The 24,427-nt window shown below is 43.3% G+C and overlaps 1 protein-coding gene across 1 annotated transcript in view; it reads right to left on the minus strand.

Annotated features, from left to right (window-relative positions):
- RHBDL2 (rhomboid like 2) overlaps positions 1 to 21,359 on the minus strand; it is a 54,759-nt gene extending 33,400 nt beyond the window's left edge. The window contains exons 1-5 of the mRNA XM_075334108.1: positions 21,318 to 21,359; positions 18,360 to 18,431; positions 11,803 to 12,014; positions 8,442 to 8,590; positions 6,366 to 6,478 (exon numbers count right to left, since the gene is read on the minus strand). Coding sequence (XP_075190223.1) covers positions 6,366 to 6,478; positions 8,442 to 8,590; positions 11,803 to 12,009 — 469 coding nt within the window. The 5' untranslated portion in view covers positions 12,010 to 12,014; positions 18,360 to 18,431; positions 21,318 to 21,359. The remainder of the gene's footprint in view (positions 1 to 6,365; positions 6,479 to 8,441; positions 8,591 to 11,802; positions 12,015 to 18,359; positions 18,432 to 21,317) is intronic.
- Between the last annotated feature and the right edge of the window lie 3,068 nt (positions 21,360 to 24,427).

The raw sequence follows: 24,427 nt of genomic DNA on the forward strand, positions 1-24,427 counted from the left end.
GGTAGCGGACGTCCGCAAGGGGAGAGTGCCCGTCCGTGTCCTGAATTGTGGGGAGGAGGAAGCCAAATTGCCCCGGTACGCCACTGTAGCAAAACTGTACACTGTCAGCAACAATACCATTAAAGCAGTGGAACCCTTGATCCCGTCCGACCAGGCAGAAGACAATGGCTCCAAGGGGCAGCCGGAAGACTGGTGCCAAAAATTACATGTAGGCACCGACTCCACCCCCTCGCACCAAAAGCGTGGGGTTTACCGGGTGGTACAGGAGTACGAGCGGGTCTTCAGCAAACACCCCCTAGATTTTGGGCAGGTGAAAGGGGTTCAACATCAAATCCCCACGGGTGATCATCATCCCATTAAAGAAAGATACCGCCCTGTACCCCCCGCACAGTATCAGTGTGCCAAGGAAATGTTACGGGAAATGAAGGAGGCTGGGGTTATCAGAGATAGTTGTAGCCCCTGGGCAGCTCCACTAGTGCTCGTAAAGAAAAAAGATGGTACAATGAGAATGTGTGTAGATTACAGGCAAATTAACCGCATTACACATAAAGATGCCTATCCACTACCCAGAATAGAGGAGTCACTAACAGCCTTAAAGTCAGCTAACTATTTCTCCACCTTGGATCTCACCAGTGGGTATTGGCAGGTTCCCGTGGCAGAGGCGGACAAGGAGAAGACTGCCTTCACGACACCAATGGGTCTCTGTGAGTTCAATTGTATGCCATTCGGGCTCTGCAACGCCCCAGGGACATTCCAAAGGTTGATGGAGTGCTGCTTGGGCCACCACAACTTCGAAACCGTGCTGCTGTACCTGGATGACGTAATAGTCTACTCCAAGACTTATGAGGACCACCTGAAGCACTTAGCAGAAGTGTTTGAGTCCTTGTCGAAATATGGCCTGAAGATCAAGCCGTCCAAATGTCACCTCTTGAAGCCAAAGGTACAGTACCTGGGTCATGTGGTCAGCGCAGAAGGCGTGGCACCTGATCCGGAGAAAGTCACGGTAATTAAGGACTGGCCAAGACCCACCACGGTGAAGGAGGTGCGGCAGTTCCTTGGACTGGTGGGCTACTACCGAAGGTTCATTGATGGGTTCACCAAGATAGCAGCGCCCCTTCAAGATCTCCTGGTGGGCCAGCCGAAGCAGGCTAAGAAGCAGAGCCCTCCATTTGAATGGGGCAGCCAACTGGAAACATCCTTTGTCCGGCTGAAAGGGGCTCTCACGGGAGAAGAAATTCTGGCCTACCCTGACTACAGCCAACCGTTTATACTGTACACAGACGCCAGCAACGTGGGACTGGGAGCAGTTCTGTCCCAGGTACAGGGAGGCAGAGAGAGGGTAATAGCGTACGCCAGTAGGAAGCTTCGGCCCACGGAAAGGAATCCAGAAAACTACAGTTCCTTCAAGCTGGAGTTCCTCGCTATTGTGTGGGCAGTGACTGAACGCTTCAAGCACTATCTGGCATCGGCCAAGTTTACCATCTTCACGGACAACAATCCGTTGACACACCTGGCAACAGCCAAGTTAGGTGCGATGGAACAGCGATGGATGGCCCGGCTGTCTAACTTTGACTTTACCATCAAGTATCGGGCTGGCAAGAAGAATAACAATGCTGATGCGCTGTCCAGAATGCCTCACTTACCCGAGTCTGGAGAAGACCTGGATGAACTCGAAGAGATAGAGTTACCGGCTTTCCATCACCAGGGTGTTTCACAGTGTGAGCATGCTGTGGGAGTGAAGCGCTTAAACCAGCACGAGGTCTCGGTCAATCCATTACTCCACCATAATTGGGAAGAAACACAGAATGGTGACCCGGCCGTGCGATTGGTCAAAGAGAAGCTAGCGCAAGCTGAGACCCATCTTGGCCCAGACGCTCCAGAGGAAGCCCAGCAGCTGTGGAAGGAGAGGGGACGACTGTTCACCTACCAGGGCAAGCTCTGCAAGAGATATGTCAACTATCGAACAAATGAACTTGTCTGGCAGATAGTGGTTCCGCAGAGGGATGCTCCAATGGTCCTAGCAGCGTATCATGATAACGCCGGGCACTTCGGGTGGAAGAAGTTGGAGGCCTTACTCCGTGATCGGTTCTACTGGGTGCACATGAGAAAGATGATCGAGAAATGGTGCCGAGACTGTGGCCCGTGTAACTTGAGGCGGAAGGATGATGCCAGCCAAAGGTCTCCCCTACAGCCAATTGTCACGAAACAGCCCCTGGAGTTGGTGGCCCTGGACCACGTGAAGTTAACACCAAGCCGGTCAGGCTATGTGTACGCCCTCACCATTGTGGACCATTACTCTCGTTTCCTGGTAGTAGTGCCTGTGAAGGACCAGACAGCCAGGACGGCAGCTAGAGCGTTCCAGGCATCCTTTTGTCGACCGCACGGCTATCCGGAAAGGGTACTGACGGATCAGGGTCCTGCATTCGAGGCTGAAGTGTTCCAAGAGTTCTGTAACATGTACGGTTGTAAGAAAATTCGAACCACACCGTACCACCCCCAGACCAATGGACTGTGCGAGAAAATGAACCATGTGGTTATTGATATGCTGAAGACCCTACCGCTGGAGGAGAGGAACCAATGGCCAGAAAAGTTGCCAGATCTGGTAGACTTGTACAACCACATCCCAGTGAATTCGACCAACTGCAGCCCCGCTTACCTGATGCGAGCCAGACCAGGCAAGTTGCCTGTAGACTTTGAGATGGGGACTGTGTCGCCTGAGGCGGTTCAAGAAATAGAGGATTGGGATGCAGAACGGCAGCAGCGGTACCGTAAGGTCCAGGAGTGCGTGGAAAGGAGCCTGTCTCAAGCAAGAACGAGACAAGAACAGCATTACAATCAAACAGCCCCAGCAACTCCCTTAGCACCTGGAGAACAAGTCCTCAAGAAGAAGCGGAAGACGCATAAGTTGGATGATCAGTGGGAAAACGAGCCCTACACCATTATCCCCTCCAACTTTGACAATAGTAAGGTATGCCTCATAAGCAAAGATGAAGGCAAGACCTGTCAAGCAATTTCCCGAGACCGCCTGAAAGCGTGCCCTGAACGGTGCCGAATCCAAAGAGAAATGGAAGGAGTACAAGGAAGTCCCCAAAGTCAAGAGAAAGAAGGGGAGATGATTCAAACCATCCTTGGGAAGTTCCCCAAAACTTGGACCCGAATCAACAATGCCATAGTGGTACCAGTTTTGGCGTTTCCGCAGTTGGTCGAGCCAGAAACAGAAAAGGTTCCGGATCCACCTAAAGAATCGTCCGCTCCAGCACGAGATGACACGCCAGCAGTGGAACAGGAGGATCAACCCCCTGTCAGTGGTGAACCTGTCATACCCTTGGCGACTCCTGGACCACAAAGGCAACCATCACGCTTACCTATTGGGGTTAGGCCCACCTGTAGTGCTGAGATAGAAGACGTACCACGTAGTCAGGGGCAAACACCAGAGCTACGTAGGTCCCAGCGCAGCACTCGGGGACAACCCCCTTTAAGGTATAGGGAGTCTACTGTATAAAGTAAAGAGTACTTATTAGAGTGTAAATAGTTATGCAAAATGTCTGTCATGTTGTGCACAAAATGTTTTCTTTTTCTTTGATTGCGAAAATGGACAATTGGGCCACTGGACTATGGGTGGCCAACACCTAAATTGTTCATAGTTAGCACCAGTGTGCTCAAACACCCCTGAAGAAAAACCCGTCCGGCGTGCATAGAGTGGGGTCATCAATGCTCTGACGCACGCCCAGAGCCTACGTTGGGGGTTTGATCGCGGCGGGTCCCCCATGGAGCAGTGTAATGGACACCCGGCAGGGAGCCACACTGGACTCTTATAGAAATGTTTAAGATTGTAACGTTAAAGAGAATGTGCCTCCCATATTGGGATGAAATGTATGACATGTTATGTTTTGTTTCTACAGTCCGGGAGTACTGAATTTAACTAAGGGGGAGTGTGGCGCCCTAGGACCTGGTCGCCACAACGGCATTGCCCTCCTGAGGGTTAATGCTGAGCCTGGAGGTAATGGGGAAATCTACTGGCCAGTAAGTTAACATCCACCGCAGTTTCTCCCTCAGGCCAGTAGGGGGAGCTCTGAACCTGAAGTTTCAGGGAGCTTCCTTAAGCCTGACCTGGGGGAGGAGTTAGTTAGTCTGTAGGGAGCAGCAGAAGTGAACAGACGCAGAGTGAGCTGTCCTGTGAATCTGGGGCCTAGAGCTGGAGCAGTTTGGCCCAGAGAAGCAGGAGTAGCTGAGAGGCAGCAGAGAGACTCGGACATCGGAGTCTGTGGTTGCCAGGGTATAAAATCCGTCCCTGGTAGCCGAATCCGAAGGGCAGGGGAGCTGCAAGCCCCTGGCCCAGACACATCCAAGGTACAGCTGCAGCATCAGGGCCCGGTGTGGACCCCAGCGGAGAAGCACCAGGGAGAGGGCCTGCGCAGCCACCTACAGAGGGAAGGGACGTGCTATTGGTCCCAGCAGCGAAGAGGGCCATTGCTGGATTCAGAGAAGCAGGGTCCTATCATCACCAAGAAAGGTACAGGAGTAGGCCTCATACTCAGCTGGCCAGAAAGATCACCCCAAGTACTTCCAGGCCGACCGGATCCCCATCACCACCTGTAACGGTCTCCCAGGACTGGACTGTTCCCAGAGTAAAAGAGGAAAAGGTAAAGAGACTGTTGTTTGTGCCTGGTTCTTTCCTCGCCTGTCGGCCCTGCACCGTGTTAGTCACACAGCACCATAGACCTTCACAAGCACCAACTGTGCCCCGGGCATTGCTCCACCTGTGGGGAGCAGTACTACCATAGCTGCCATAATATCATCCCGGAGGCCTCACACAGCAGCGGCGGCTTATTAGCCGCATACCACAGGTGGCGTCACGAACACAACCATTAACAAGCAAGCCACATATTCTACTGACACCCACCAGGGCCACGGAGCCGGGCCCAGCCACCACTGACTACCACCGGACTAGTCCAGCCCGGCACCGGGTGTCCCATAGCCCTGGGGTGGGCGAGTCAGTTCTTTCACCACGCTCTGACCCGCTCTGGAGGTAACTTTCTGTACATATGTACTGTATACAGTATACCATTGTACAGTACTGTATATACTATATAGTATGTCTATCAATTAGGATTTATGGATACAGTATTATACTCTCTTTCTGATAACCAGTACAGCACCTTGCTTGTATTGTACCTCCCGCACACCAAAAATTCCATTGTAAGCTAAAGTGTCGTTTAATATGCTTTACATGTACAGTACAGTATTTTGTATTAGTTTACTGTAATAATTGTATATTAATACAGTACATTATTCTACACTACTGTAATCAGTTTGTATAAATACAGTAAATATTTTTTAGTTGTGGAATGAATTGTCTTTGTTTCTATTATTTCCTATGGGAAAATTTGCTTTGATATAAGAGTACCTTGGTTTAAGAGCACACTCCCGGAACCAATTATGCTCGTAATCCAAGGTTCCACTGTATAGTAAAAAAAAATAATACATGACTTAAAATATTTTTCCTAGATGCTAGACTGCATTTCATGGGCATATAGCCAATATCAACCAAAGGTGGGGCTACTGCAGGGAACTCTGATGACATCACAAGGTGAATCCAGGTCACGCTGGAGAATCACCGGGGTTTCCTGTAGATGCACCGGCATGAAAACGATTCACTTCTCCTTGCCTCTAGGGCACCTACGTCACCATAGTTCCCTCCAGCAAGGTCCCGCAGTAAAGACCTCGAGGCCTAGGCCGGCATGAACTCGATTCACCTTGTGACATCACTGTTGTTCCCTGTACCTGGGCCTTGCGGTTGCCACAGGGAACTACTGTGACGTAGGTGCCCTGGTCTGTGAGGCGATCAATACCTCAGTAACCCGGGGTTGTCATGGGGATGACTCAGGGTTACCATGGCAGTGATTGGGTCCCTGTCATCGCATTACAGGGATTCGATCGCCAGGGAGGGGTAAGCAATTCCTCTCGCTGCCTTCTGAATGCTGCGATCGCATTGATCGCAGCATTCAGGGGTTAAACTGTTGGGAGCGGTGCAAACATCGCTCCGTTCAGTGAGAGCTGGGTCCTAGCTGTTACATCAGCCAGAGGCCTGACGGTAATTGTGAGGCTACAGGGCCTGAACCCCTGCAATTACCATGACAAAAAAAGCCCACAAAAAAGCATGAACTAAAGCATGTAAAAAAGCATTAAAAAATGCATGAAAAAAGCACATTTTTTCAGCAGCTTTTTCCCTGTCAAAACATGCTTTTTTGTGCACCTAAAAACGCTATGTCGGCACATAGCCTTTGGGTCCCAAATACAAGTGAAACACTGAGCAAAATTACTATAAGATGTGAATAAGACCTTAGACTGGCAATAACACTGACCTCCAAGGACTCCTGCAATGTAAACTATTCCAACACGATGTCCTTTATGGACCATTTCCAATGGGATTCCAAGGAAAAGCTGGAGAAATAAGTTCCCGATAATATGTTGTACCCTTTGGAAAAAAAATATACATATATCGTTTAATAAGCTATCAGCCAGTTTTTCTATAACCTCAGCTTGTCACAGATAGAAGGTATTTTCCGTCTTTATCTGTTATTTTTATTTATAAACCAATGGACACCAACATTTTTGTGGGATTTCCCGCATAACTATTACGCACCATTAGATGGGCCATGGGTCAGTGAGTTTCTTGACTTACAAGATATTAATTACTTGCCCACTTCTCAGACCACATCTTTGAGGTCAAAGGTCTACACCCGTCAGTGTGCTTTACGGACAGGGCCGACGTCAGCACCCGGCACACCTAGGCAAGTGCCGGGGCCCTAGACCGCCGAGGGTGCCCACTCGCAGACAGCTGGGTGGCGTACCGCCAATGGCGGCAGGCCACGCCGTTGCTATAGAGCCCATCAGTTAAAGAGGCCGGGTGCCAGCGCGGGTGGGAGGGGGCTCTCTCTCCCCCTTCCCGCTGAGGATCGCACTTTCAATTGTATCAGCATCACAGATGCCAATACAAGTAAAAGCAAATGATGATAGAGGGAGTGGCGCTATGCACATGGGGGCTGCATAGTGCTGCCACATGGGGACTGCATAGTGCTGCCACATAGGGGCTGCATAGTGCTGACACATGGGGGCTGCATAGTGCTGACACATGGGGGCTGCATAATGCTGCCACATGGGGGCTGCATAGTGCTGCCACATGGGGGCTGCATAGTGCGGCCACATGAGGGTTGCATAATGCTGTCACATGGGGGTTGCATAATGCTGCTACATGGGGGTTGCATAATGCTGCTCCATGGTGGCTGCATAATACTATATGGAGGAATATGAGGCTGCATTATATTATGTGGAGCAATCTGGGGTGTAGGAATATTTGGTGCATTATTCTATATGGAGGACTGTGGGGGCTGCATAATACTATGGAGGAATATGCGGGTGCATTATACGGAGTAATATGAGGCTGCATTAAATTATGTGGAGCAATGTGGGGGCTGCATACTTCTATACCCCCCCAGAGCTCTATGTCCCTTCCACCCCAGTGCTGTATACCCCCCAGAGCTCTATGTCCCTTCCACCTCAGTGCTGTATACCCCGCAAGAACTGTATGTCCCCCTCTACCCCAGTGCTGTATACCCCCCAGAGCTCTATGTCCCTTCCACCTCAGTGCTGTATACCCCGCAAGAACTGTATGTCCCCCTCCACCCCAGTGCTGTATGTCCTTCAGAGCTGTCCTCTGGAGCTGTATGTCCCCTTCCTCAGTAATGTGCATGCCCCCCAGTAATGTGCATGTCCCCAGCCTCTCCTGTGATGTATATACAGCAGTGTCAGTGTGCTCTGTGTGCGCCAATGTCTGTAGTGATGGCTATCATGCTGCACAGCCACATGTCCTGGAGGAGCTGGATGGGAGACAAGTGGGGAGGTGAGTGAGGCTGCTGCCGGCTTCCCCATATTAATAATATCTCTAATGTGTGTATGATGTGTATCTATGTGTGTCAGTGTATATGACTGTATGGATTTGTCTATTTATATGTATTTTTCTGAATTTCTCTTTAAATATGTATATGTACTGTACGTATTCCTGTATGTGTATGTATCTGTATGTGCGTGTCTGTGTGTGGATGGGGCCCACTGAGACTCTTTCACCCGGGGCCCACAAAAACCTGGAGCCAGCCCTGGGCAGGGGTCTCCTGCAACTACCACCCATTCCCCTAACTGTAAGAAAAGTAATCTAGCGCATAGCTTTAATTGCTCCCTGAAGAGTGTGTTCATTCTTTTAGACATACCCATATTCCCTGCAAGGCATTAGTTCTTGCATTAACATGTCTCTGTATAGCAGGTGTCTGTGAATTCCTCTCTGCATTCATTGTAATAGAAGGAAATCCATTTCCAGTAACTATAGGTCATTTACTGCTTTACATTATATGCAAGAGACAAGCTCTTCAAGCCTTTATCCTTACCCTGCATGTACCAACATGTAAGACACAAATCTCCAAGCTTCCTCTCGCTTATCTGGTCGATATATAAATGGACTCTTAGTAATACCAGAATCGAGAGTGATCCATTGTTTCTGCGGCATCCATACTGCATAGTATATGAAAACACCCAGCTAGAAGAACGGAAACAAACAGGAGAATTAACCGGAAGGATCTGATGAAGGCTTCACATAAACTTCCACTTCATCTTCCAATGCCAGCCACGCAGCACAATCTACATTGGTTTATGCAATATAAATATTTAGCTCCCATTTTAGTGAAAGGAAAGGCTCTTTCTTTCTCCGATTGTTTTTAACATAACTCTAATCTCAATGAAATTGGAAGAAGCAGAATGTTATTTGTTATGACAGCTAAATAGGAAAGGGTTCTTTACAGTTAGAGCGGTCAGACTGTGGAATGCCCTACCACAAGAGGTTGTAATGGCAGATACTATAACAGCTTTTAAAAAAGGGCTGGATGATTTCCTCAGTACACACAACATTGTTGGTTATAAATGACTAAGTGACCAAATGTAGAACTGGTGGAGGAAGGGTGAACTAGATGGACCTAGGTCTTTTTTCAACCTAAGTAACAATGTAACTATGATTAATCTATTAATCTATTATTCTTGAGAAAACGTCTTGCATCTCGCATAGATTCACACTGCAGAAGTGCAGATATGCGGGCAGATGTGTTGACCGTACTCCAAGAGACTGTGACTGTTGAGAAGCAATTATTCTTGTTTATTTACAGGAATTTACTATTGAAGTTGTATGACTTTGCAAACATGCTCAAGGTTGGAACTGCTTTTTATAAATAAACAGACGCTGACTTAGGGACTTCCCTCAAAGCCATATTGATGTGACACTTAAAGGGAACCTGTCATTTCCCCAAACACTATTAGCCTGCAGATATGGGGTTAATATGTAGGTTAATAGCATTCTAAAGATGTGCAACCTCCACGCTGATAACTTGGCTACCAGAAGGACATTACCTTTATTCCTCCCAGCAGCCTCTGTCTTTCAGTCATAGAGGCACTGTCACAGGGTGTGGGAGATAACCAGGGACCGGGGCTCCTAGACTGGTTCTGAAGCTAGGGGGTCCTAGATGTCCAATTGTCCAAGACAATATGTGATAAGAAGGAAAAAAAGAGCAGGCAGGAAATAACCAGATTGCGAGAGGATTTCAACAGAACACCAAACAGCATGCATTAAATCACCAGCAACTAGAACACAACAGCACAGGGACCGGTTTAACAAAAGCTATAGTAGCCATGGGAAGACGGGCTACACCATTTTAAAAAGGTGGGGAGTAACTGTGATAAAGCTGTCTGCTTTATCTGCGCTGGGTATTAAAATACCGTGGACCGCACGTTATTTTTTCCAATTATTATTTATTCTTACGCTCCACTTCAGGGACCCAAACAGGAAGTATGTGGACAACCAATCACAGACACTGTCAATGTTTAATCAATGGACCTGGAAGCAGTGTGACAGCCACGCGGAAACTTGGCCAGTGTAATTGTCTTGCTTTAATCCCAATTTTGCTTTCTTTTACAGCCCCTTGGCCATTTATCTGAGCAGTAACATGGACTTCCCTGTCCGTACCCCATTTTATACTGCTTATAAATTTGAAATGAATTGTTAAAACAGTTTTCTAGAAATGTAGGATTATTAAGAATGCTGTATTAAGGTGCCCATACACCATAGATATGTGTCAACTAAAAGGTCCATTGGCTAATACATATGGCTTCTAACTCTCTGGTAGATATGCATGCTTGGTTCTTCAGAGTGCAGCAGTTTATTCTTTGTAAAATGTGTGAAATACAACATGATTGATTGTCCTTTCCCCGATGCGTGCTGTCAGGAGAGAGCTGTGATACCCCCATACATATTAGACAGTTGGCAGTTTTGCTGACTTGATCTTAATATGTATTGGTACATATAGGTTGTTCAGGGATAAGAATAACGTATCCACTTTTAAAGAAGCATTAGACCATGGTCTGGTTTATAATTTGGTTACATCTGTAGTTTGGTGGGACTTTTTATGTTTACTTTAATGGCCCCCATACACACATTAGACTGACATGGGCCAATGAGGTGAGTTTGACTGATAAAACAGTCAAACTCATCAACAAATGATTGTTGGGGAAATTAAAGATTCAGCATAGCAAACTCTCCTCTTGATGGGAAAGTTGAATGGGATACCTCATTGGACAGCTACCTCACGTGTATGGGGGATTGAAGAGCAAGTCTTCATACATACTGTAATTGACTCTGACACAATTTAGCCTACAACTCTCACAGGTTCGGAATAACTGGTCTTGTCATTGAGCCATAGGGAAAGACTATATCTTATGTCCTCAGCCCTGTGAAATCAAGGCGTGACTTAATATTAATACACTAGGCTCAATAGACTCAGTTGCAGATTCTGAATCATGATTGTATAGGTCTGAACTACGAGGATGAAGGATCCTGTATAAAATGAAAAGGCTCTCAAGTAGATTAATGGTGATTGGGGATATAATGGAGTCATCTTTTATTGGAACAGGCTGCACTTATGTCAGTGTTGATGCGCAATGGTAATCCTTGTTATATCTGTTTTTACTTGTCTTTATATGTAAGTAATTGTAGTAGGATTACTATAAAGGTAATAGGTATGACTTATAATGTCACAAGTAATTCAGGCTTAAACATTAAACTGCGGAACTGTAAAAATTAGCCCGAATTGACTGTTATTCCATGACTACTAAACTTTAAATGGAGCAGAATAGACAAAATATTAACAATAAAGATATATTACAGACCGAGGCTTTGTTTGGGCTCTCCGTCAGTGCTGACAGTATGATTTACTTACAATGCTGACATATGTCATTATATAGGCATAAAGAGGTACTGTATATATGTGTCACATATGCACAGTGCCCATTTGTGAAAATAAGCAGTAGGGTGTTCTAATTTTGATAGAAAATCAATTTTCACCTCTCTATTACATTAGATATATCCATTCGACTCCATTGTCAACAGTTAAAAATGTCCGTGAATAACATTCATTGGCAATTTATCAAGGAATCGCAGCTGGCGTCAAGAGTTGAAGTATGGAAAGATAGAGGTTGAAGATTTGGATTACCACCTAATATTTCAGAAAAGTAACTACATCGAGAGTTGGTGTAAGATCACATGCTTAAGGCTAGGGCTACACGCCATGAATGAGATGGGTAATTCCCCAAGGACGGTCCTATTACTGGCAGGAGCTCCAGCTCACATCACTAAACCCGCCTAACAACGCTTTCTTGATTCACAGATGCACTTATAATATTATGTAACACTTTGGATTCTCTACATACCTCAATAATGCTGATGGAAATAATAAAAATAGGAGGTGGTAAACAATTTGCCCTCTCCATATAGGTTATTCTGTGATCGGGTGGCAGCATCCAGTTTGAGATTGTGGTGTGGAATTTATCCCAACAAGTTTTTGGAGGAGGATCTTTTTCAGGTTCTTCAGTCTCATCTGCCCAGTCTGCCATTCCTTCAAGTTCCATGTTGGTCATGATATCTACAGTAACAAAGATATATTAAAATAAAATATATGGATACACCTAAATGAAATGGGAATGGTTAGTGATATCAACTTCCTGTTTGTGGCTAATTAGTATACGGAACGGAGGAAACTTTTCAAGATGGGTGGTGACCATGGCGGCCATTTTGAAGTCGGCCATTTTGGATCCGACTTTATTTTTTCCAATGGGAAGAGGGTCATCTAACACATCAAACGTATTGAGAATTTCACAAGAAAAACAATGGTGTGCTTGGTTTTCATGTAACGTTATTCGTTCATTAGTTATTTACAATTGTATGACCACTAATAAAATGTGTTTTAAATGCTGCCCATTCTGTTGGATTGTCAATGCAACCCTCTTCTCCCACTCTTGAAACACTGATAGCAACACCGCCGAAGAAATGCTAGCACAGGCTTCCAGTATCCGTTATTTCAGATGCTGCACATCATGCATTTTCACAGCATAGACAATTGCCATCCAGATGACCCCAAAGATAACAGTCTAAGGGGGTCAGAATGGGAGACCTTGGTGGCCATTTAACTGGCCCACGATGACCAATCCACTTTCCAGGGCACTGTTCATGTAGGAATGCTTGAACCTGTGATGGTGCACCATCACATTATGGGTGTCAGGTCTGAGCATTCCTACATGAACAGTGTCCTGGAAAGTGGATTGGTTATCGTGGGCCAGTTGAATGGCTACCAAGGTCTTCTGATCTGAACCCCTTAGACTTTTATCTTTGGGGTCATCTGAAGGCAATTGTCTATGCTGTGAAGATATAGGATGTGGAGCATTGGAAACAATGGATACTGTAAGCCTGTGCTAGCATTTCTTCTGCAGTGTTGCTATCAATGTGTCAAGAGTGGGAGAAGAGGATTGCATTGACAATCCAACACAATGGGCCACACTTCGAAAACATTTTATAAGTGGTCATAAAATTGTAAATAACTAATGAACGTATAACGTTATGTTAAAACTAAGCACACCATTGTTTTTCTTGTGAAATTCTCAATAAATTTGATGTGTTACATGACCCTCTTCCCATTGGAAAAAATAAAAATGGATCCAAAATGGCCAACTTCAAAATGTACTGTATATATGTCCAAACATTCAATATTACTTTTCTTAAGGCTTGCCTTAAGGGGTTTTCCACTAGTTTACCTTATTGTTAGGACAGGTCATTAATTTATCATTTTTGGGGATTAGACAACTGGTACCCCCACCGAACAGCTGTTATCAGCTCCGGCTGCAGCCGGATGTAAAACACTGCATGGAGCAGAACACCACAGCTTTATACATTGTTTAGTAACCGCTGCTGACAATGGAGCACAGCGCCTTTTAAATCCAATAGAAGCTGAGCTGCAGTTCTTTGCAACACCTAATAAACCATGTATGGAGCTTTGGTGTTCCATCAGTACAATGATTACATGCCTGAGATGAAAAAAGTTGCTGGTCGAGTAGACAGGTATTGGGCCATCTATCTGAAATCAATGACATGTGTTAAGAATGTCATCAATATATAACTAGTAGACAACCCCTTTAACTCATTGTAGTTGCTCGCACTTTGAAATTAGTTTTTTTCACGTAGTATACAAATTTATGCATTTGAACCAAATATGAATAAAGTTAAATAAATAAGTAGGCTATGTGCTTAATGTACTGCAAAATGTGGTGCTGGAGAAGGATATTATCATACCATGGATGGCAAGAAGAACAAACAAATCAATTTTGGAACAAATCAAGTCAGACATGTCACTCATAGTTACATAGGTTGAAAGAAGACCTAGGTCCATCTAGTTCAACCTTCCTCCACCAATTATACATTTGTCACTAAATCATTTATAGCCGACAATGTTTTGTGTACTGAGGAAATCATCCAGCCCTTTTTTGAAAGCTGTTATAGTATCTGCCATTGCTACCTCTTGTGGTAGTGCATTCCACAGTCTGACTGCTCTAACTGTAAAGAACCCTTTCCTATTTAGCTGTCGGAATCGCCTTTCTTCCACTCGCAGTGAGTGCCCTCTGGCCCTTTCTATTGTCTTTGGAAAGAATAAGTCATGTGCCAGTCCTTTGTATTGACCACGCATGTATTTATACATATAAATGAGATCTCCTCTGAGATGTCTTTTTTCTAAGCTAAACAAATCCAACAAAGCAAGGATTGCCAAGCTATGACTTGCCTACTTTGGACACAACAAATTAAGAGAGCAATCACTGGAAAGGACATTTTGTTTGGAGGAACGGAAGGAACAAGGCGAAGAGGAAGGCCAGCAAACATGTGGCTTGATACAATCAGGAAAACAGTGGAGAAGACTCTGCTGGACCTATCTACACCGTGTGCAGAATTATTAGGCAAATGAGTATTTTCAGCACATGATACTTTTTATACATGTCCTACGCCAAGCTGTATAGGCTTGAGAGCCAACTACCAATTAAGTAAATCAGGTGATATGCATCTTTGGACCAAATGGAAGAGCCAGAGGCTGATCAGTAAAGGGCAGAGAGCTCCACTCCGACTCAGACGCCAGCAAGGTGGAGGTGGGGTACTGGTATGGGCTAGTATGATCAAAGATGAACTTGTGGGACCTTTTCGGGTTGAGGATGGAGTGAAGCTCAACTCCCAGACCTACTGCCAGTTTCTGGAAAACAACTTCTTCAAGCAGTGGTGCAGGAAGAAGTCGATATCGTTCAAGAAAAACATGATTTTCATGCAGGACAATGCTCCATCACATGCATCCAACTACTCCACATCGTGGCTGGCCAGTAAAGATCTAAAAGATGAAAAAGTAATGACATGGCCCCCTTGTTCATCTGATCTGAACCCCATAGAGAACCTGTGGTCCCTCATAAAATGTGAGATCTACAGGGAGAGAAAACAGTACACCTCTTGGAACAGTATCTAGGAGGCTGTGGTGGCTGCTGCACGCAATGTTGATCGTAAACAGATCAAGCAACTGACAGAATCTATGGATGGTAGGCTGTTGAGTGTCATCGTATAGAAAGGTGGCTATATTGGTCACTAATTTTTTTGGGGGTTTTGTTTTTGCATTTCAGAAATGTTTATTTCTAAATTTTGCGCAGTTATATTGGTTTATCTGATGAAGATAAACAAGTGAGATGGGAATATATTTGGTTTTTATTAAGTTGCCTAATAATTCTGCACAGTAATAGTTACCTACAAAAACAGATATCCTCCTAAGATAGTCAAATCTAAAAAATTCCAACTTCCAAAAATATTAAGCTTGGATATTTGAGTCTTTTGGGTTGATTGAGAACATAGTTGTTGATCAATAATAAAAAAATCCTCTAAAATACAACTTGCCTATTAATTCTGTACACAGTGTAGACTTGCACAAGATCAATCTTCCTACAGAGCGTTCATCCATCAAGTCGCCATGGCTCAAAATGGCGCTGAATGCTATTAAAAAAAAGTGCTTAAACTTTTTAACTCCAATGGTTGCAGGCACCATGCTATTTACTTACGAAAAAAGAAAAAACAAAGAACCGCTTACCGTTTATGGAGTATGGCTTTATAAGTCCTCCAGTAGAGTTCCTTGGTCCCAGCACGGCACCACGGCAGCCAGCCACACTATGTATGAGAAGCAGAGAAGGGAGAAAAAGGATCCAGCCCAGACTCCAAGGAAATATTATGTATAAAAATTAACTTTTATTCCATCCTTAAAAATTTGGAAAGGTACACTGGCAAAAACATACTGACATAAAAAGGCTAATGGTGAGGACAACACATTTCGGCGGAACGCTTTCCTCAGGTCTTCATCACTGATTAAGACCTGAGGAAGGCGTTCTGCTGAAACGTAAAAACAAAAAAGTGAGCTGGAGTATGAGATGGTATACATGGAACTTGTGAGACCATGTTCACACTGGCCATGAGACTAAGAGAAACCAAGGAAAAAAATTGTGAAAACATACCCTGCTGTAACTAAATAAAAGCATAGTGCATATAAACATAGGGTACTTAGTAAACACTGTTTTTGATCAAAAAAAGCATAAAGCTATCCCACCAAACGTCAAGGTGTACCCAGTTGGGATAGTACCTACACTCTCTAATATTAAAACCTTACCATGGGTCTAAAAAAGGCCTCAATGTGGCTAAGGGCTGAGAGCGACCGGGTCCCAACAGGACACACACAGTCAGGGGGATTCACAGAATGAAATGTCCAGCTCGCTGAGAAGGGGGCCACTCCCTGTTTGTACTGAATACAAATCCCAACTGGGTACACCTTGACGTTTGGTGGGATAGCTTTATGCTTTTTTTGATCAAAAACAGTGTTTACTAAGTACCCTATGTTTATATGCACTATGCTTTTATTTAGTTACAGCAGGGTATGTTTTCACAATTTTTTTCCTTGGTTCTGCTGAAACGTGTTGTCTTCGCCATTAGCCTTTTAATGTCAGTATGTTTTTGCCAGTGTACCTTTCCAAATTTTTAAGGATGGAATAAAAGTTAATTTTTATACATAATATTTCCTTGGAGTCCGGGCTGGATCCTTTTTCTCCCTTCTTTGCTTCTCATGCTATTTACTTACATTCAAGTTGTGCATATACAGAGCTCTAAACATATTTTGTTGCATCCCTGTATCCATGGGCTCTGCCAAGAGATCTGTTCTTCAAGTAGGAAACCAAAGGATTTCAAATAGAAGGACTTGTATCGGACGCTAGTGAACAATTGACTACAGTGAAAGATATCCCAATTGTGTATCTCTAAAAAAGTTATGGTTGCCATATAGGGTCACAAGTTTCCTTACAGGGAACTGAGGGTGCCCTCCAAGAATGGACTCTGTCAGTACTAGTGAGGAGTCGTACTGATGTGACATCTCTAGCTGAGACCCCACAAGTCAATTGGGAACTGAGAGTAGCTGTGAGCGGCCGTAGTGTAACACCTCGACTCATGCAGCTCTCATAGGGAAAGAGGAGGTCTCCTAGGTTTGTTGGCTGGATTGTTATGAGATACAAGAGTATTATATTTGAACTACTAAGTGTATATCCATAGACATATTGCCTACAGAGAAAGATGTACAAATAGGAGGGAAGAAACCAATGCTCTTCCTTGACCCACAGATCATATTTTATCAATGGAATATGGCCATTTTCCTAGTTTTTTCTTCAATGAATGCAAGCAGCTTCCTCTATTGTGAGGTAATTAAAAATACTAGCTATAACAGCATAAGTAGACAATACGATTAGCTTGGTCGGGGAACAAAGCTTACACCTGAGCTTTCTCACTACATGTGACTTTTCATGCACAATGTATGAGTCTTACATAACATTGCATAGTATTCATACATGCTGCTAAAATGACTAATTTGTATGGTTAGGGTGTGATTTCTTGATTGTGCAATTATCATTTCTGGTGTGAAATAAGTAAACATGAAGCCCCATAGCAATACATGAGATGAAATAATATGCGCAGGATTAATGTTGTATTTGGTCAGTTTTTCTCGGATGGAAACAAAATAGAAGATGAAGTCTTTTTAACCTTTTCACATCAAACAGCCTGTGAAAAACGGACAACACACAAATGGCATCGGAGTGCTGTCCAATTTTTTTTTAACAGACCCAAAGATTAATTTATGATTTTCATCCAAGAATTAGGTCAAGATAGGACAAGTCTTTGTGATTTTGTGTGGACCACTCAGTCCACAAAAATATACATGCATGTGAATAACCCCATATACAGTAACAGGTCGGAGTTTCATCCATGAAAAACAAACACAAAACAACTGACGTCTGAGTGAGCACTACAATTTTCCTCCTTTCCCCGGTGTCTCAGTGATCCACATTAATTTTCTGATTAACACCTTTCATTTAGCCACAATAAGTCTTAAAGGGATTGTCCTATCTAAATCAACAACTCTGCAATCGCTCTATGTGACTGAAGAGTTGTGAATCCTTACATTTCATGCACTGTGAGGATTTTCCGGTGTCAGCATCTGGAGCGACGGTCATGTGTCCGCAAGTATGCAATATGTAGACTCTCGGCCACATCTGACTAGATGGGTGCGGCCTAACTCAATACACTTGTTTTTGGCGTGCCAGAAACAGTCTAGTTGGAGTTTGCATATCGCGTACTTGTGGACACATGACCGCCGTTCCCAGCACTGACACCGGAGAATCCTCAAAGTACACAGTGTGATGTGAAGCTTCACAAGTCTGCAATCATGTAGAGCGACTGACGAGCTATCGTTTTAGATGAGACAACCCATTTACCTGTACCTTACATTTGAGTGGAGATGGACCCACCTAGTTGTTGAGCTTTGACACAAGCTAAAAATTTATTAAAACCATTGTATATTATGACTTTACACATTTGACCTACTTACATTAGATGACAAGATGGCCCCAAAATATTAGTGCTGCCTCTGCTCTGCTATAGCCAAATCACTGCATGAAGCCTACAGGTATAATGAAATAGATGAACAAAAAGAAACATTTGACATTTATCATACCAACTATAATTGTCATTATTTCCGCAGAATTGTGAGAATCTATGAAAACCCCAATGAATTATAAAATATGGCGTTTCACATTCATAAACAGATTAATTTTAGTCATTGAGAAAATTTGAAAGTATTTTGTCAGATATGTGCGCTATATCTCACCGGCATAATCTCAGAAGACAACATTTACAGTTTGTATCATAAATAGTTTCTAAATGTTTCATACAAGACGTTAAACTAAGAGAGCACTAGATGCCAAAGTAAACTACTACTAAGCTCACAAGTGGCCAGTCCTTCACAGCTAACAATCAGCTTTCTATACACATTTTCGAAAGGGCTTATGAGTAACGGGGTCTAGTTGGTTGCTGTCCAAGCCTCACTATGATAATCCATGTCTGTATATTGCATCGTGGCTGATACCTCACAGATGAAGGAGTGATGTTTCTGGGCCTCCTCTTAAAATCTTTAGTCCTCAATACACATTACAGCAAAGTTGGCAAAATGTGCCATATCCACAGAACCGGCCAACCACTTGTGTATGAGCCAATTCCGACTCTCCCCCTACCGATGATGTCTAAGAAGAGAAGAATCGGGGCAGATGGAATTTCAAAGGTTTCTGGTAGTGGCAATCTCCTCTCTACCCATTGAAAATACATGAATAGCCATCTGAACTGAGTTATTGTGTGTAGATTCAGGAAAGGTAGCTGTCTTCCAGAGTAACATTCAGCCAACAGTTATTTCAGATGTATGTCCAGCTTGATGTTTGGCCAGCTTTAGGTTCTCAAAGTTGGGCAGTTGAATTATAGAGGCTCACAGATGACACTATACGTATAGAATTGGTCTTGAGTCATGTTGGATGTAGCTCTGTATCTGCTTCTAATTTCCCAGGAACCAAGCCTTCTATTATATCTTTAGCATCTACGGCTGAATCTACATTTCTAATGTTCCTTCTGGAAATACTAAACAGGCAGAAGTTTAGTTTCAGGGACCTGAAATATAAGACCTAAGCCTTTAGGAACAGAAGGGTGGTACTAACCTCTGAAATCAGCTTTTAATTTTAACTTTATTTTTAGTTATGTGGTTTAGAAACTGCTTCCAACATAACCAGTGGAAAAAAGTAACAGACAGACAGAAGAAATAACTACTGTCTGCGTGTGCCAGCTGTGCCCACACAGAATTAAAGTGGTCATACACAGATAAATGTTGGTGGAACCCACCAATACCTGTGAGGGTGGTAGAACATCTAATGTATATATTGGTGTCCCACTTATCCTCTTAATTTAATCTTTTGTTATTAAGGGGATAAGCCATTGTCAGCGGATTCTGGCAGTGCTCTATCATGGACATACTGCATACATGCATAATCTATGTGATAATTATATTTACTGTATGTCCATTTGTCCAAACACTATATAAAAGTATAAGATGTATTCTTAAATCATTTATGCACTATATCTACTGTAACTATACAGTTAATAATTTGATATTCATCAGAAGATTACTTTATGGATTATATGGAACTTTATGTATACTGTAGTAATACTTAAAGGGGTTTCCACTTTCAGGTAAGTGGACTACAAACTAGTGTTGAGTAAGTAGTTAGCTATTCGTACTTGTTATGCGGTTAGTGAGTACTGTCCGCTACTCACATATTCGTGACGAGTAGTGGCCACAAGGTAAGTCAATGGGAAATACTCACTAAGTAGCGAGTAACCCGAAAGCCGTACGTTTCGTGCGAGTAGCGAATAGTACGGCTTTAAGGTTACTCACTAATTAGTGAGTATTTCCCCGTTGACTTACATTATGCCCACTACTCGTAACGAATATGCGAGTAGCGGACAGTACTTGCTAAAAGCATAGCGAGTACGAATAGCTAACTACTCGCTCAACATTACTACAAAGGCTTTAAAATACCTAAATGACAAGGAAAGTCACTCACCTTTCCCGGACCCAGTGCCGGTTCACCACAGCTGCTCGGGTCTCTGTATTTTGGCTGCAGTGGTGATGTCACGTCAACAGTACGCATCATTATGCAGCCAATAACTGACCTTGGTGGCTTGTGCTGTCTACAGACCCTAGCAATGGAAGGTGCCAGCGCTGGACTAGGTAAGGAAAGTACCTGTTCTCTATTATTTTACGCGTTTTAAGCCGTTGGGGTCCACTTTTCCGAAAATGAAAAACCCTTTAAATAAATGATGTATTATATACTGTATATAGCTCACTGTGAAATCTGTAATATATCTAAGTGCTAAATACATCAGCAGCTGCATGGATATCACTGAGAGTTTGAGACAATGTATTAGTCTGGCATCCAGCCTCTAGGACGGACACAATTACCTGAACTGGGTACAATTGTATTCACTTTGAATAGATGAAAAAACACAAAAATTGTCATATTGACTGACAGCAAATTAATATTTGGGAGGAAGGCAAGGAATTACAATATTAAGTAAATTATAAAATTTATATATTGTTTAATTTATACATTTAGTTATAGAAAGTAATACATCTTTCATTTATATGACTAAGATTTATTAGAACACAACTTGGAAGCCAGTAACATATAGTATCCACCTATCAATTAGCATATATGAATCTAGGACTAGTTTCCTATAAAAACAAACATTCCCAACACTGACATCTCGTAATAACGTGTGCATATAATTATTAAATATTCTGGCAACTGTATCACAGCCAAAACAAGCGAAGCATGAGAAATAACAGCCAGGAATTGAGTCAAATGAGACAAATAAGGGACTATTCCTGAAAATAAGGATATGTCTGAACACACCAGATATCCTCGGAGTGATCCTTAGTGTGCAGAATGTAAGTGTTTCTTACCGAAGTCTTCTGCTTTCTCTGGAGTCTTTGACTGAACTTCTGGGTGTGCTACAACTACAAGTTGTTTCCTTTCTCAGCCTCCTCCTCCTCCAGGCCACAAAGAGCTCGGAGAAGGCAGAGCTGGTTAGTCCACCTCTAGCTCCGGTTACACATGCATACTGGAGAGAGAGAGCGTAGGCCTATTATCATTCTAATGTCTATGGAGGATGATTCTGGCATCAGAAAGGAACATAGGAGTCACTGACCATACCATTGTGTGTTTTTATTTATTTAACTCACTTATATTGAGCCACCATATTCCACAGACATCATCATAACTGTCCCATTGGGGCTCACAATCTAACTCCCTATCAGTTTGTCTTTGGAGTTTGGGAGGAAACTGGAGAACCCACACAAACACGGGGAGAACATACAAACTCCTTACAGACATCATCACTGTCCCATTGGGGCTCACAATCTAGAGTCCCTATCTGTAAGTCTTTGGAGTGTGGGAGGAAACTGGAGAACCAAAAAGAAACCTACACAAACATGGGGAGAACATACAAACACCTCGCAGATGTTGTCCATGGTGGGATTGGGTTAAGCATTGAGCCACCAAGCTGCCCAAATTGTGTATGACTTGTTTTAAGGCTGTGCTGTATATTAAATGGAGTTCACCATGCCCAGCTAATTTGCTTAATACCATATACTAATGAGTCCCTTTGTTACTAGACCTGAATAGACATGAATGGCTTACAATTTTTTTTTAGGTAATATAATCATATGCCTCCTTACTTACGTGTTGGCAAGTACAACAATAAAGTGATTATTTGTAATAAGTGCGATACTGAATGCTGCTTCTATCTCTTGAACAATTCCTTTATTTCTTCATAGGAATTTCCCCACTTAGCACCAAGGTTGCTTAATGTTTACAGAACAGTTATCTCCTTATCTATTGCCTTAAGCCATAGGAAACGCAGGTATTGCAATCCTATCCATGAGTTTGAGGGTCTCCAGGAATGGCCTCATGGCATGCTGGTTGAGGATGCTCCATATTAGGACCTAGAAACTTCAATTATGCACTTACCAAGGCTTAATCTGGGGTAGACATGCTCTTTTAACCTAAAGGATTAGGCTAGAATCACAAATGCAGTTTATTTGACACTTGTACCAAAACCGGATGAAAGTCAGGTCAAGACAGAGGGAAAACTAGGAGTTCAGCATTGGGGGGAAGGGAGCCCCTAAGGCCTCTTTCACACGTCAGTGAAAAACACACACATTTGCCACTGACATGTTAAAGGTGTGTATGCCCCACTGAGTGCCGTGATTTTGGCACACGTGTGCTAGTGTGCTATCCGGGATAATACACGGAGATCAGTCATTTATACTCACCCGTCCCTGCTCCTGCTCTCTGTGCTGCTGAAGTCTCCTGTGATGCTGTGTCCAGCGGCTGCTGTGTCGCCTCTGCTGCTACTTCTGGAGTGGCTGTGCAGTGAATATTCATGAGAATAAGTGGCCAGCTTAGAAGCAGCAGAGAGCAGCAGCGGCTGAAGACAGCAGCGTTGGACATGGGAGAGTTTAAAGAGCTTTTTATTTTAAATGTATGTGATTTCTCTGGTAAGTGTGTCACGGATCACACCATTGTCTGGTCCATGGGACATCAGTGATGCCGGACTAAAACAGACTTGTCTCCATGTGGAACAGATGGACACGCGTGTCAGTGAGAAATCACTGATTTGTGCGCAGACCCATTGATTTTAATGGGTTTTTGTATGTCCGTGATTCTGGTACTTTAAAAACAGTAATATACGTACCTGAATTACTGATGTGTGAAGAGGACATAGCATGGTAATCCCTTATTTACAACTATAAATATTTCAAAAGACTGACCCACACATCCTACAAGTGTGTATAGGTGCCAGCTGAAAAAACCTAGCAAATACAAAATGGATACAGCCGCACACTAAATGCCATCAATGTATAAGGGAACTCTGGTACTGCATTACTGCTATATGAAAAAATTAGATTTTTAGTTTATGAATTGGCAAATGCATGTAAGCCCGGAAACCAAACGGCAAGGTAAATCTCAATATTCCGGGTCCCTAACTAAAATGCCACTATCTAGGTTAAAAACATCCATGCCTGGGCAGCTAGACTAAAAATCTAACTTGAAATGCCACTATCTGGACTAACCTCCATGTCTGGGCAGCTAGGACTCCTGGTATAAGTCATTAGTATTTTTCATATAGCAGTAATGCAGTACCAGAGTTCCCTTATACATTGATGGCTTTTAGTGTGCGGCTGTATCCATTTTGTATTTGCTAGGTTTTTCAGCTGACACCTATACACACTTGTAGGATGTGCAGGTCAGTCTTTTGAAATATTTGCAGTGAGTTTTTTTCTGACTGAGCACTCCACCCTATAAACCAGGCTGTGTTCACAATCCTTATACCAGGAGTCCTAGCTGCCCAGACATGAAGGTTAGTCCAGATAATGGCATTTCAAGTTAGATTTTTAGTCTAGCTGCCCAGGCATGGATGTTTTTAACCTAGATAGTGGCATTTTAGTTAGAGACCCGGAATATTGAGATTTACTTGCCGTTTGGTTTCCGGGCTTACATGCATTGGCCAATTCATAAGCTAAAATTCTCATTTTTTCATATAGCAGTAATGCAGTACCAGAGTTCCCTTATACATTGATGCCATTTAGTGTGCGGCTGTATCCATTTTTTATTTACAACTATGGTGGCACATCAAAATCATAGTGGGTAAAGGGAAGCCTCAGCAGATGACTATGCTGTTACAGATAATAAATCTCTATACAAAAACAAGACAGATAATACTGCCATATGGTGACCATATAGAGGTAGATACCAGTCCTGCAGAATATACAGTATTAAGCATTTACGGAACAGTTAAATCCTGAGAATTAGTACAGGCACGTGACAGAAGACTACACTTCTGTAGTGCTCTGCAATGATATTGTATATACAACATCCAGAAGATAGTTGCAAAATATATATTAAGAGATGAATTGCGGCATTCACTAGTACGTGAATTCAGAAAACTTATAGGGGTATTCCCATCTCCAAGATCCTATGTGTGGTAGATATAATAATGACAATAATATCA

This window comes from Anomaloglossus baeobatrachus, chromosome 2, assembly GCF_048569485.1.
Source record: "Anomaloglossus baeobatrachus isolate aAnoBae1 chromosome 2, aAnoBae1.hap1, whole genome shotgun sequence".
In the NCBI taxonomy this organism is placed as follows: Eukaryota; Metazoa; Chordata; class Amphibia; order Anura; family Aromobatidae; genus Anomaloglossus; species Anomaloglossus baeobatrachus.